The sequence below is a fragment of the Aptenodytes patagonicus genome, chromosome 6 (assembly GCF_965638725.1).
Source record: "Aptenodytes patagonicus chromosome 6, bAptPat1.pri.cur, whole genome shotgun sequence".
Taxonomy (NCBI): Eukaryota; Metazoa; Chordata; class Aves; order Sphenisciformes; family Spheniscidae; genus Aptenodytes; species Aptenodytes patagonicus.
The window spans coordinates 6646579-6661453 of record NC_134954.1 but is presented as its reverse complement, the minus strand read 5'-3'; the positions used below and the strand labels follow the sequence as shown (position 1 = coordinate 6661453).

The window sequence follows — 14875 nt, the reverse complement described above, 5'->3', positions numbered from 1 at the left end:
ATTCTGTTGTTGGTGTGGGTTTTTTGTTGTTTTTTTTTTAAATGTAAGTTTGTTTGTTTTCTCTATATTTTCAAAACATGCTCTTTTCAGCTTCTAAAAATTTGGACATATAGTCAATCATGTCTTATAACAGACTTCTATAACCGACTTCTATAATCATGAACTCCTTTGGTGTCCACAGTTCTTCCCTCACCAATTTGTCAACAGCCTAAATAACGACTTTTTTGTTACAATCCTGTCATTACAGATCCCCTTTCATTCTCTTTTCCTCTAACCCTCAAATTCTTTATTGAATCAAGCTGAATTTGATGCCTTACAGGGTATGATTTCTTAAGCCAGGGTAGCCTGGTTTTATTAGAAAATATGGCTTGTATATGTTCTACTGAGTATCTAATACGCTAAAATGATTTTTCTCTATGACTAGGCTTTAAACAGTCTTATGTCTTTAATGAAGCTCATGGGTCCCAAACACATCAGTTCAGTAAGAGTGAAGATGATGACTACACTGAGAACAGCTCTAAGATACAAGGATGACTTTCCAGAACTGTGTTGCAGGTGAAGTGATAGTGTACCCAAACAGTGACGTACCTGCCATTTCTGTCCTCGAATACACTGTTTTGTTTTTCTGCAAAATAGTATGTTCTATAAAAGTCCTACTTCTCTAAATTGCAATGAGATTTTGAAATTTGACAAGTGATAGCCTCATCTGAAAGGGTGTTTTTATATTGTCCTTATAAAAGTATATGACACTATGACGAAGTTTTGTTCTAGACAATAATCTAAACCACAGAGCTGAAATAACTTAAAATGCTTCTCATGACTCACCTAAAATGTCTTTATGCAGAGAAGAATCATTGATTACTATTGTTTTGTTGTCTTTTCTTGTTTAGAGCCTGGGATTGTTTTGTTCGAAGTCTGGACATTTCATACCTTGGTTCCTTGCTTAGTCATGTGATAGTAGCGTTATTGCCCCTTATACATATCCAACCAAAGGAAACTACAGCAGTATTTTACTTTCTCATAGTTGAGAACAGGTACCGTACAAAATATTTTCAGTTATATGGGTTAAATCCTGTAATAGGAATGGGGATAACACTAAATTAAAGTTGTCCAGCACTGAGATGAGAAAACTTGTTTTGCTGCAAATACTATGTTCCATAAAAGTCCCACTTCTCTAAATTGCAATGAGATTTTGAAATTTGACAAGTGATAGCCTCATCTGAAAAGGTGTTTTTATGTTCTCCTTATAAAAGTATATTACACTATGGCGAAGTTACAACCCATTCAGACACTTCCCCCTGCCAGGTTTTCAGATTTCTGCATTTTTTCTACTGGTACGGAAAATGACTTACCTCTACAGGGCATGCAAACAGAATAACAATGATTGCTAACATTTGCTCTAAGCTAGAAAGAAGTGTACAGAGTTGGAAATAGGGAAGAAATGAGTTCTTTTGTTTCTTTCAATAATTAGAGTTATAATTATGAATATGCACAGAATTTAATATTGAGTAAGTTTTCATACATCCTTTTCACAAGTAGTCACACCAACTGAAAATAAAATCAAAGTCTAATACAAAAGACAAATTTTTGTGACTTAACCTTTCTGAAAACAATGTTGAGTCTTAATTCTTTTTCATCTTATGTTTTGTAGCTTAAAATTATGTATGTGTGGTTTTTTTTTTTTTTTTTAGGAATGGTGATAGTTTATATCTCGATTACTTTTGTTGGCTTTTCACTTTCTTGCACTGTATCATAGCAGGAGTATTCAAAATAAAAGGAGACAATAGGAATAATAAGGCTCTTGTAGAAGCCCACAGTAGCAAAACTGAAAGAGAATCCTTCATGTTAGGAACACAGAATTCTTATTTTGGTTGTGTGTTTTCTTCTCTTATGACGAAAACTGGAACTGGATTTGCATCAAATGGGATTATTCTCACCCTTTGGCCAGTGTCCAATAAGGAGAGCCAAATCTGGTAGAGGTGAATGGCAACTTTGAAAGCTTTGGAAAGAACTGTCTTTAAAAGAGAAAGTAATTTAAAGTATAGGGGAGAAATACCTGTGGCTTAGTTGAGTAATAAGAGAAACAAATTGTTTAATACAAATACTTTAATTAAATGAAAAATTCATGGAACTTACTTTTTCCTGCTTTTCAAGCCTTTGTTCTTCTTGTCATTACATTTCACTGCTTTCTTTTGATGGGTTTTTAAGATTTTTCATCGCAAGCATTAGCTGGATCGGTTCTTTGCAATTTTTTTTTTTTTTTTTTTTAACTATTAGGGATGCAGTACGAGACTTTTTACATGAAATATATTTTCTGCCTGACCTTCCAGAACTAAAAGAAATTCAAGTTGTCCTTCAGGAATACAGAAAGGTACTGCTTCATTTATTTATTTTGTTTATTTTAAATGCCTCAAATGAACTCATGACAAGTGAGGAAAACATGTAAAGTTTATTGTTAAGCGGAAATAGTATTTACCTGCCTCCACAACAAAACAGAATTTATGTATTGCAGGAATACTTTGAAGCAGGTTCTGATTCTTCTTTAGGAGTGAAATATGCTCACATTTAACATGCTTGTTTCTGTAGCATCTTCTGAACACTGACTTTTCATCTTTTTGAGACTAAAGAGATTATAAGATTAAAAGTCGGCAGTATTAGCTATGGCAATGAATGTGTTGCAAGAGAAGCTACTTTTAATTTGATCCCTCTTCCGTATTCTCTTTAAAGGTAACAAAGTTTGTCTATTTTTAGGAGTACTCTGGTTCATTTCTTTCGCTTGCCCTCAGAATAGTTAGGTAATAGATGGGAAGTAGCAATTATTTAGTGGGAATGAGGTAACAAAAGTAAAAATCAATTTTATTTTAGATAATGAGGTACTCAAAGCAAAGCATTTTCTTCTGATTTAATAATTTTTATTTACACCATCATTATATTTATGCAAAAGTGTAAATATAGCACCTTTTTGAGAAAAACATTTTAAAAAATGGACAGGAAGACAGTGGTATATGGATATAGGTGAGAATGTATGCAGAAAAGTAGTGTTTGTACATGTTCTCCCTTGTGTTCTTTGAGGTGCTGCTTAACCATGTTCCTGTTACATTTAACTTGAACTTCTTATGTTATGTCTTGTTCAGGAATCCTCCAAAAGCACCGACTTGCAGACAACACTGCAGCTGTCTATGAGAGCTATTCAGCATGAGAATGTGGATGTTCGTATTCATGCACTTACGAGCCTGAAAGAAACTTTATATAGAAATCAGGTATAGAAAACCTCCTTCAGTAGAATTAAAAATAAATCAAAGTAGCATCTGGACCAACGATCTAAAACTCCTTACTGTTACTGGGTGTTCACATGAACTGCGTTATTCTCCTCAATTTATTAAGCTAGCCGTTTCTTAAGATACGGAGAGAAGGAATTCTTTTTCATCATGTCTCCTTGTAAGAGGACTTTCAAATCCTCCTAATCTGTGCGATGCTGATTCAGCAAGGCTAGTGGTATATTTTTTACCTTTTTCAACTCTGAGGAAAGGTGTGGCTAAGAAGTCCATTTCAGCAATCTATTGTGTGGGCTTGTTCTCTGTTAGAACATGTATGGCTTTTGCATCAGGAGACCAATACATTAAAGCCAGCATTTTTTGTGTGTGAGTGTAATATCTGAAAGAATCAAGATGTATGTGACCACCTCACACCTTTGATATTTTTTTTTCTCTTCCTTCTTTGCCTTCCCCCCTCAAAAATTTGAATCCATTGATCATATTCAAATAAATTTTATAGCCATGTACAAGTTGCGAAGATGCTGCTTTGCAAATCCATGTGGTTATTAGCCCAGAGGGGTGTATGTGACCTATTAAAAAAATAATAATAATACTAAATCTGTCCTCTTGGTACCTATAAGACTGTGGGACACTCTTCAGTCAGAAATTAAAAAAAAATCCTAGCTGAAAGAACAAACAATCATTGTGTATATTCCTGGCCAATCAGTAATCTTGCAGCTCAGGTCAGCAAAATCTTGCCATGTCTTGCTTAGAAGTCTAGCAAAATAATTGAGGCAAATCAAACTTAATTAGTTCCACAACTTGTGGAACTATTTGCTCTGTTATGTTGGCTGTGGTTTCGGTTTTCATTAAGCATAACAACAGCAAACATCTTCACATTATTAAGAGAAATTTTTTTTCTATATTTGGACTAAATGTGGAACTGGGGGATAAAAGCTGGGCCAGAATGAAATAGAAAGGAAATCCAATTAAAATGATGGGCATTGATTAAAGGACTTGAAACCCTGGGCTTTGTAGGGACTGAGAGTGAAGAAATAGCCAACAAATGGGAAATAATAAAGATACAAATGGCGGTGAAACCAGAAGGTATGACAACAGCTGCATGAAAGAAATTGAGAGGAAGTATCAGAACACATGAAGAAAAGGGACAGATAAGTTAAAAAGATTAATGTAGAAAAGAAGAGAGGTTCTTGGTAAGACAAGGAGAGAAAATGAAGTTAGTCGAGAGGTGTATGATAGTGAAATACAATATTGGCCATGACAGCATTATTAATTGAGGCCCAAATCCCTCATTCATTTGTTTAGTGCTTCCTAGGGTAACAAGCAATTTAGGGTAATTGGGCTATAGTTACAAAATGACAGTATTTGAATCACTAACCTAAAGTCACGGGTAAATGAAATACGAAGTAAGAGTGAGTTACAGTTGGAAAATTTCCAAGAATGTTTACCATAAACATGATTGTAGAATAACTCATCTTTATTTTTCAACTTCCTAGGAAAAATTGATAAAGTATGTAACAGACAGTGAAACTGTGGAGCCAGTCATCTCCCAGTTGGTAACTGTACTTCTAATCGGCTGCCAGGATGCAAATTCTCAAGCCCGACTACTTTGTGGAGAATGTTTAGGTGAACTGGGAGCCATAGATCCCGGCAGGCTGGATTTTTCAACAAGTGAAACTCAAGGAAAACATTTTACATTTGTGGTAAGAAGTGTTGCTGTAGTGTTTTGTTTAGCATTAAGTTTTTTAAAAGTACTTGGGAGTAGGGAACTGCTTATCTTTAGACCCTTTGAAAATCTATACTTGCTTTCTCATATAAAACCGTTTAGAGTCAGGCTTCAAAGTGATCATCTGGAGATTAAAGATACAGCTATTACTCTGTTTGCTTTAATAAAACTGGCGTTCTGTTTGTGATTGAGGCTGGTGTGGAGGATCCAAATTTTGCCTATGGGTTATTAATGGAATTGACCAGAGCATTCCTTGCTTACGCTGATAATGTTCGTGCTCAGGATTCTGCAGCATATGCAATTCAGGTAAGATACATGGTTAGATCCTATTTTTTGTTCACAAATTATTTTCTGTCACACTGAACATAGAATTATGCAGTATAAATGTACATTTTGAAGTATATGTTTAAGTATTTGAAACTTCATCCTGTACAGCTTTAAATTACAAGGTAAAAGGTTATTCAGGATAGTGATTTTTTTTTTTTATTTTTTAAACTCCTCAGTGCTCACTTAGAATTCTGGGGTGTTGTCAAATAAATGAAGATTTGTTTGCTTTTGTGTCATGATATTTTAGGAGAGATCTGATGTTTCAGAGGTGTAACTAACAGTCCAGACATAGTGATTCAAGGAGTAATCCTGAGACTGGCTTAGAAATGGTGCAGGTTCCATAGGCAGAAATGAAAAGCAGTAAGTATTCCTAAGAGGGTTTCTGCTTGCACTTTTAGGAAGCAACTGAAAGTGAGCCTATCCTTATTTTCAGACTCTAGTCTTTTGTGCTGGTTTGCCAACCTTTTTTGTTGTTGTTATTTAATATCTTTCCAAAAACTTCAGGACAATTCTTTGCTCCAGGAGAAAATAAGTGGGCCCCATGTAGTCAGCGGAATAAGAGAATTTCATTAGCTTATGCACAAGGAGGAATCAGACTAACTTCTGGTCCTGGTTTATTGGCAGATGTGAAGAATACAGGATAGGGATAATGTGGTTGAAACACCAACTGGGGAATCAATAGCTAGTTGAAATCAACACGGCTAATCCTCAATAGAGGATTAACAATGTTGGATCAAAGTTTTGCAGTTCTAATTTCTGAATTAAACATTTTGTAACTTCTATCTCATTACTTCTGTATATAGAATCATAGAATCATTGAGGTTGGAAAAGACCTCTAAGATCATCGAGTCCAACCGTCAACCCAACACCACCATGCCCACTAAACCATGTCCCTAAGTGCCTCATCTACTCGTCTTTTAAATACCTATATATATATATATATACACACCAGTTTTTGTTACTACTGTGGTCATGAAATATTTTCAGTGCTAACTTGGTCATGTAAACCATGCCTTTTCAGGAGTTATTGTCTATCTATGACTGTAGAGAGACAGACACTGACTGCCCAGGCTCCAGGCTTTGGCGGAGGTTTCCTGAGCAAGTGCAGGAGATCTTGGAACCTCACTTAAATACACGGTATATGACAACTTAAGAAATTTCTTTTCATAACAGCTTTAAAAACTTTTTTTTTCCCTCGAGGCTAGCAATAACTTCATTTGGTTTTGTGATCGTTACTCTTGTGTGAAGAGTGATATGTGTATATACAAAATTCACATAAGATCTTTCTACGTAAAGCTGAATTAGCACTTCCTTGAATGTAATTCACTGTAAATCAAAAGAGCAAAATTCTGAGCTCATACTTTGCCCGGATCTGCCTGTTTGTCCTTAGACCATTTTCTTATACGATGTTTTGAAGCTTTTTTTTCTGTTTTCTTTCCTCTGTACAAATTCTCACTAGCATTTGAGTTTGTACGCAAATCCATTAATATCCCTTTACTGCTACCCTTTATAGAAGTAGGAAGAGCTCATTGAGTTTTAATTTGACTTTTTATTTTGTCGAATTAATGATAAAAACCATGTGAAGAAAACTTCAAATTATTATGCACCTTAATTTGAAATAATCAACAATGTTTCCTTTCTGTTTCCTCATGAAGACCGTCGTGCTCATCTGTGATAAGTTTTACCTTTTTAGAAAACAAACTTTTTGGCATTTCTTGGCTTTCATATACGTTCTGGGTTTTTCCTGTCAAAATGTAGTATTCAGAAAAACCTGATTTGAACAGCACTTTGAAGTATACTTAAAAATTGTGGTAACATGTTATGTTGTTTGTATTTCATGTTTCATTTTAAGAAACTCTAGAATAAAATATGTTGACTACTGAAAGTATTTTATTAATTCTTTTTTAGAAGATTCAGAAGATGAAACCTAATACGATTCCAGTTAGGGAACTTCGTAATTAACAATGTGCTATTTTTTTTATTATATTAAATTAAAAAGTTAGTTTTATTGAATGGGTATTTTAAAATTACAGGTACAAGAGTTATCAAAAGGCTGTAAATTGGTCTAAGATGAAGAAGCCAATTTACTTAAGCAAATTAGGTGATAATTTTGCAGAATGGTCGGCAACTTGGGCGGGTTATCTTATAACAAAGGTAAGAGAATCAATCTGCTGTTTATATTGGTATATACAACACAGTTCTTGAACTACGTTTTGATTTTTGAAAGTCAGGGATAGCTGGGGGAATATGCCTATTCTCTATAGGCCCGTTAAAGCACATACCTAAAGACTTCTTTGCATCATCAAGGTAACCATGCACTTTCCCTTCCCCAGCAGTATTGCTTCTTGGCTAGGCTTCACAGGTAGTGTCAAAGCCAAAAGTCTAGCAAGTTTGCCCTTGTCCAGAGACTCTTGTATAGCTGAAGGCACTGACAAATGCTTCTGAAAAGTATCTGAAATGCTTCTGGAAAACCTCAAATTTACCTTCTCAGTTTCTGAAGGATTTCTTTCATTTCCCCATAGCTCCACAGTCCCAGCACATAAGAAGCATTTGTCCCTTTCTTCCTTTCCTTTCCCCTTTCCAACATGTAAGTGACCCCCTGAAAATTGCACTTCTAAATCAACCACTTTATGAAGTGAATTTATCACAGTATCTCAGTAGCTACACTGTCCTCTTTCTATTTCAGACAGAGAAGAATTGAATGTCTTCATAATTTCCTTTTTGCAGGATTTTAAGGGCAGAAGAGAGTCTGAGTGCAGTAGTAGACTCTCGGCCTTAAGGTTTTTTCTATGGCAAGTGCAAGTTCACAATGGTATAGAAAACCTGAAAAGTGGAACATATAAGCAATGCTTGCCTGTCTTTTTGTGGTATCAGCAATTGATACATGTAATAGCAGCTGCCATCTGGCATCCCTGTTGCAGGTTTAAGTCTGATGAACCTTCTGTAGGAGATGAGTATCTTACAAATTCTATCCCATGAAATAATTTTATTTGTCAACAAAAAGAAACCTATTAATTGTTCAGGCATTTGCACTTTTGTAATGATGCTTTTCCTGGAAATAATATTTTTCTATAGGTGCGACATGATCTTGCCAGAAAAGTTTTCGATTGCTGCAGTATTATGATGAAGAATGACTATAAAGTGACAATTTATCTGCTTCCACATATCCTTGTCTATGTTTTGTTGGGATGCAGTCAAGAGGATCAACAAGAGGTGAGATGTATAAGAAGGTAGTGTTCCTCATAGGAATGTTCAGGAGCTGCTCTTCCTAAGAGCTGTTCAGCTCTGCAGAATTACTGTAGACCTACATGAACAAATGATATAGGTGTTAAACTCCTTTTCCTGTATTAATAATATAAATTTTCTGCCAGGGTTTTGAATATACTCATACAAGTTTGTGTTGAAGTGCTTTTCTGTGGATTTCCATCTATTTCTTCAGCAGGGCCTAGGACGAGATATGCAGTTAATTATGACCGCAGTAACACCAAGAGCTGGAGTGGTACAAAGAGGAAGAGAGCGCAATACAAACAAGGAATAAATTGAACTTGTATACTTGCAAGAGTTCAGACCCATAATTTTTTCTCTCACTTGCATACACTTACAGTTTAAGTGGAAAAACTATTTCGCTACCAGATTCGCACAGAGCAGGATTCATAGATATCTTGTAGCAAAGCAGGGGTAGGAGAGAAAAGAATCATCCGGTCTGCTTTCTTTCAGTTTGCTTTAGCAGAAGTTGAAGAGACTCAAAAATATAACTTACATTCTATTAATTTGAAATTTCACAGCTAAGATATCTGTGTTTAAACATTGTGGGTGTGTAGAGGTGTGTAATGATTTTTCTTGTGTGAACAAGTATATCCACAATAAGCATCTGTTATGTACATTAACTCATCTTCTGTTGACTAAAACAAACAGGAAGCAGGTCTTTCAGCATGGTATTTACTTAAATATAAGCAAAAAGTAGATCTGTGATCTGGTAGCCAGTAGATAACTTGACTCTTACCAAACCTTGAAGTATTGTATTTGCAGCAGAAGTGCAGTAGCATTCATTGTGTTTTGAAACCTAAAATTCCAGTAATCGTGATGGTTATTCTGAATCCAAGGGTTTGCTTTTCAAAGGCTTTCTCCCTGTATGGAATCTCCTGACAGCAACTGCTACTTGGTTTGCCATTTCTTCCTCTTAAGATTGTGGGACAAACAGAGCTTGCAAATAAGCCCAAAATTATTAAAAAATACAATTAAAATATCTAGTATTTTAGTTTGATTTTTGTGTTAATTGCTGTTTCCTACTATTTTGATGCCTGTATGGCACTTCTGCCTTTTATCACATTAACATTTGTGTAGGTTTACATGGAGATTATGGCTGTTCTGAAACATGATGACCAGTCTACTAGGAGACTTGAAGACAGTGCATCTGATCTAAGTCAGCTGAGCACACAGACGGTGTTCTCCATGCTTGATCATCTAACTCAGTGGGCTAGACATAAGTTTCAAATGCTTATTGCTGAGAAAAATACTAGCAAGTCTAGCAAAGACAGAGCTGATCTAAAAAGTGAGTGATGCTTATTTTATTTAAAGTGACGTTTACATTCTTCAAATAAGTATTTAAGTTTGCCACTTCACATTACGACCATTTAAGAATGCAATATTACTATAATATGTTCATAGAATCATAGAATCATTGAGGTTGGAAAAGACCTCTAAGATCATCGAGTCCAATCGTCGACCCAACACCACCACCCACTAAGCCATGTCCCTAAGTGCCTCATCTACTCGTCTTTTAAATACCTCCAGGGATGGGGACTCCACCACTTCCCTGGGCAGCCTGTTCCAATGTTTAACCACTCTTTCAGTACAGAAATTTTTCCTTACATCCAATCTAAACCTCCCCTGGCGCAACTTGAGGCCATTTCCTCTCGTCCTATCACTAGTTACTTGGGAGAAGAGACCGACCCCCACCTCGCTACAACCTCCTTTCAGGGAGTTGTAGAGAGCGATGAGGTCTCCCCTCAGCCTCCTCTTCTCCAGACTAAACAGTCCCAGTTCCCTCAGCCACTCCTCAGAAGACTTGTTCTGTCTGCTTTATGATTTCTTACTATCATATTGTGAATTCCACCCTTCCACCCCTAATCCATTGTTTTGAATGCCTATTGTAAGAAATACAGATTCAAAATAAAAAAATGAAATGTTAATTTCTTGGTAGTTTTCTAAAGGATCAGTTTAACATATTCTGTACTGTCTTGCAAGATGTACAGCATTCGCCAGGATTGTTTTAGATAAATTATTGTTGACAGAAGAGAAAAATATGTTCTTAAACTAATCAGATTATCTCACTAAATTGTGAAATGAATTAGCTGAATTTTGATGCATAAGGTAATTCTTATAAATGAAACCTCAATGGACAGACTTTTTAAAATGTTTTTTTCTATAGCATCAAGTGAGGACTATGGAGAATATCAGAACGTGACACGTTTTCTAGACCTCATACCTCAGGATACGCTAGCTGTGGCTTCCTTTCGCTCTAAGGCTTACACAAGGGCTGTGATGCACTTTGAATCATTCATCACAGAGAAGAAACAAAATATTCAGGAGCACCTTGGATTTCTTCAGGTTCTGAAGTTCTTTTTGGTTTTTGCTTGTTTTATATTATAATGAAAATAGACATAGATGAATAAAGCTTTGTCAAATTCTTCTTTGAGATGGGAAGAAGAGAAGATGTAGTCAGGTTCTTGCTGTTGGATACAAGTGTTTAGTCATCTGTCTTTCAGCAACATTTAGTGCTTCCCCTTGCTTGGCACGCTTCTTATATGAAAAGGAAGTAGCAGCTTTCTAGTGTATAGTGAAAGATTGTAAAATCCTGAAAATAGTTAAATGTGTTTTTGTTGAAAGTATAGCATTTATTGCTTTTAGTTAACTCTGTGCCTTTTGTCAGAAAACACAGCCAACTATAATAACCAAAAAACCCCCAAAAAATGACATTTGAAGGAAAGCTTAGTGGCTTATTCTAAAGTAGAGAAAGAGCTAATGCTAAGGGAGTTGAAAACCATTTAAATTATTTTCAAGAAGTATTTTAACCTGTGGGATGACCCTGTTTGTGGGTCCTTGTGGTTTATATTCCTCAGTGACGTTTCAAATTGAAAAACTTAGTGGAAAAACTTCCACCTTAAGTAATCTGCAGCTTCATATTATAGAACTTTATCATGTAATAACAGGATATTTATTTTGTCCTTTATACAGATTGTTTCAGGTAACTTGACGTGTTATTCTTTCTTACTCTTTCTATAGTATGAGATCATGAGTATTACAGTATGCTAAGCAAAAGTAGGGCTCAACTTTGGAAGTAGCTTAATGCCAAAAAGTCCTACAGAGTAGATTGTTCTCCATTTTCAAGAAGACACGTGATTCTGAGCATGTTATATATAAAATATCTTCTTGTTGTTTTTAATGTCCATTTCCAATTCTGTTTGAATGAAGAAATTGTATGCTGCTATGCATGAGCCAGATGGAGTAGCTGGGGTGAGTGCAATTCGGAAAGCAGAACCATCTCTCAAAGAACAAATCCTTGAACATGAAAGCATTGGCTTGTTAAGAGATGCGACAGCCTGTTACGATAGAGCTATCCAATTGGAACCTGATCAGGTAAATACAAGTCAAATTCTTTATTTTTTTTATATATATGTAAAAAAAAAAAAATAATTATTATTTTTTTATCATCTTAACTAACACAAGACTAAGCCAAAAATACCTCTTCAGAATATTTAAGTAAAATGGGAACATAAGAGTTTACTGTGGCAGTTGCTGAATAACTATTGCTATTGGAAGTGTCTTATGACACTTTTTTTTATAAAAAAGATGGTGGCAAACTTTTTAGCAGGGCCTGTTGTGACAGGACAAGGGGGAATGGCTTTAAACTAAAAGAGGGTAGGTATAGACTAGATATAAGGAAGAAATCTTTTTACGCTGAGGGTGGTGAAGCACTGGCACAGGTTGCCCAGAGAGGTGGTGGATGCCCCATCCCTGGCAACATTCCAGGTCAGGTTGGACGGGGCTCTGAGCAACCTGATCTAGTTGAAGATGTCCCTGCTCATTGCAGGGGGGTTGGACTAGATGACTTTTAAAGGTCCCTTCCAACCCAAACTGAACTGAAACAAATCTCTTACTGGGTTTATATGGTAATTTGCAGGCTTGGGTTAACAGTCGGATGCTTATGCCCAGGTTTTTGCTAGAACAGCTTACCAATTAAAGTTCAGCCTTTGCTTGGGAAGGCCTGGAATTGGATTGCTTAAGTATCAATCAGTACTGGTACATGCCAAGAGAACTATTAAAGCAAGTTACCACAGGTTTTATTCAAAGTAATTCTGACTTACTATTTTTGATCATTGACTTCCAGGGAAAACGTTCATAATATAAGAGCAATTGGGAAATGATTAAAGAAAACTTACAATTATTCCATTCCCCTTTCCCTGCCTTTATTTGGAACATAGAAGTATAAGGTACTGTAAAACTGAGTAGTACTGGAAAACCATCATGCTTTTCATATGCCAAAGTGAATATCCAGAGATGTGATGATAAATGCAAAAAAAAAGTTGAAGACATGTATTACCCTTTCTATACTTGAAATACTTTTCTAATGGAAATTGGTAAAAAGTTTCCCAGGCTAGGATATCCCCGTGGTTTCTCGTGCTTCCCTATGAAGCAGAGGTTATCTAGCACAGCTGATAGCAGGTATAGTAAACAGAGCGTTTTGATGGCCCTACTTCATTCCCAGATTATGGAAAACATTTTTATGAAGAGTGAAATTCCTTTAGGTTTTGGGGTTATTTCCTTCCTGTGACTTCTTCCTTCTTGTTGTTGCTCATTTCTTTAAAAAAAATTTTTATTCACAGCTCTGATGGGTATTAATAAATTAACATCAAACTACATTTGTGGTGAGGTGCATTTCAAAAATTGCCTATGGTGATTTAAGTTCTTCGGTAACCATAGATTTTTATTTTTTTTTTTTTTTTTAAATTTTGAATGTTCATTTAGCTTACGGTGCAATTGGTTATGCCTTTCCATATTGTAAAAAGCATCCAAATGGACATATTTCCTCCTTCAGACTGCCATGAATTTCATGAATGTATGTGTGTGGGGTTTTTCATTGTTTTATTTTTTTTTCCCCCCTATTTCTAGATTATTCATTATCATGGTGTAGTGAAGTCCATGTTAGGCCTTGGTCAGTTATCTACTGTAATTACTCAGGTCAATGGAGTGCTTGCAAACAGGTACTATAAGCATCTAATACAATGTTTATTTGAGTAATATGAAGCTTTTGTGTTACATCTATGTCTCAGTAGCCATTTTTGCGCATTATCAAGCATTTGAGGCTTACCAAGCATATCCAATTAGCAATGTGAAGATAGAAAACTTTAAGTGCTTGTCTATAAATTAATTTCAGGGCTACCCAAAATGTTAGTACTTCTTGTCTGCACTGTGTACAGTGTTGATATGTGCTTTAATTTGTTAAATAGAATCTTTCATTCATTGACTTGCATGTTACTTGTTACATAGCTATTCTGTAGCCTAATAAGATAAATGGATTGGAAGATGGTAATTTTTAAAATGTGCCATAGAAGTTAAATACACTACTTGGAAATTGAATTTGTGGTATCCTGTTGTACAGCTATTATTTTTTATCAATGCATATCCTTTGGTTTTTCTGAGTTTTATTAGAAGCAAGCTTACCTTACTTCTTTTCAAGTAAGAGAAGTTTTATATAAAGAATATTTGCTAATATAATGTAGAACTAACATACTGAGGGTGGGGGGAGGAAAAAAAAATTGAGTTCAGCACAAGCTTTTATTGCCTTTGTTTTCTTTTAATAGGTCTGAATGGATTTCTGAATTGAACACTTACAGAGTGGAAGCAGCCTGGAAGCTGTCACGATGGGATCTACTGGAAAATTATTTGGCTTCAGGTAAGTTATCATGATATCAAAATACGAATACTTCCTTGCATTTCTGAAAAAGTGTATGTTTTAGTCTAATCATCTTGAATCAAGGGGCAGCTATTGTAATTTTTTAGTTTTGTAAATGTACTTGATTGTAAACTGTATAGTCTTTGAGTAGAAATTTCAAGCAAGTGTAAGGCCAAATTTCTTCTGGGTTTGTTTAGGGGAGTGGATTGTGGGGTGGAATTATAAGGTATTTCTAAAATTCAATTAGTTAGTTCCGAGAAAAATTTATTTTTCCAGTAGTATGTTAAGACAAATTAGCATGTTCAGATTAAGCTGCTTAAAGAAACAGAGTTTGAGAGGCTTTTTTTTCCTCCCCAAAGATGTGAAGTCCACTACTTGGAGCGTCAGACTAGGACATTTATTATTATCAGCCAAGAAGAAAAATGAAGCAGCTTTTTATGACACACTCAAGGTTGTTCGAGCAGAACAGATTGTACCACTTTCAGCGGCGAGCTTTGAAAGAGGATCCTATCAGCGAGGATACGAACACATTATCAGGTTTCTGATTTTCATTTCACTATTTTCAAATCCAGAAATCACATAATCAAGTAT

At 35.5% G+C, this 14875-nt stretch overlaps 1 protein-coding gene across 1 annotated transcript in view; it reads left to right on the top strand.

Annotated features, from left to right (window-relative positions):
- Positions 1 to 14875, top strand: part of ATR (ATR checkpoint kinase) — a 43371-nt gene that overhangs the window by 14706 nt on the left and 13790 nt on the right. The window contains exons 18-32 of the mRNA XM_076343281.1: positions 425 to 555; positions 891 to 1034; positions 2278 to 2371; positions 3135 to 3260; positions 4772 to 4978; positions 5194 to 5307; positions 6350 to 6465; positions 7362 to 7482; positions 8404 to 8541; positions 9673 to 9880; positions 10760 to 10938; positions 11803 to 11967; positions 13501 to 13592; positions 14193 to 14284; positions 14644 to 14821. Coding sequence (XP_076199396.1) covers positions 425 to 555; positions 891 to 1034; positions 2278 to 2371; positions 3135 to 3260; positions 4772 to 4978; positions 5194 to 5307; positions 6350 to 6465; positions 7362 to 7482; positions 8404 to 8541; positions 9673 to 9880; positions 10760 to 10938; positions 11803 to 11967; positions 13501 to 13592; positions 14193 to 14284; positions 14644 to 14821 — 2105 coding nt within the window. The remainder of the gene's footprint in view (positions 1 to 424; positions 556 to 890; positions 1035 to 2277; positions 2372 to 3134; positions 3261 to 4771; positions 4979 to 5193; positions 5308 to 6349; positions 6466 to 7361; positions 7483 to 8403; positions 8542 to 9672; positions 9881 to 10759; positions 10939 to 11802; positions 11968 to 13500; positions 13593 to 14192; positions 14285 to 14643; positions 14822 to 14875) is intronic.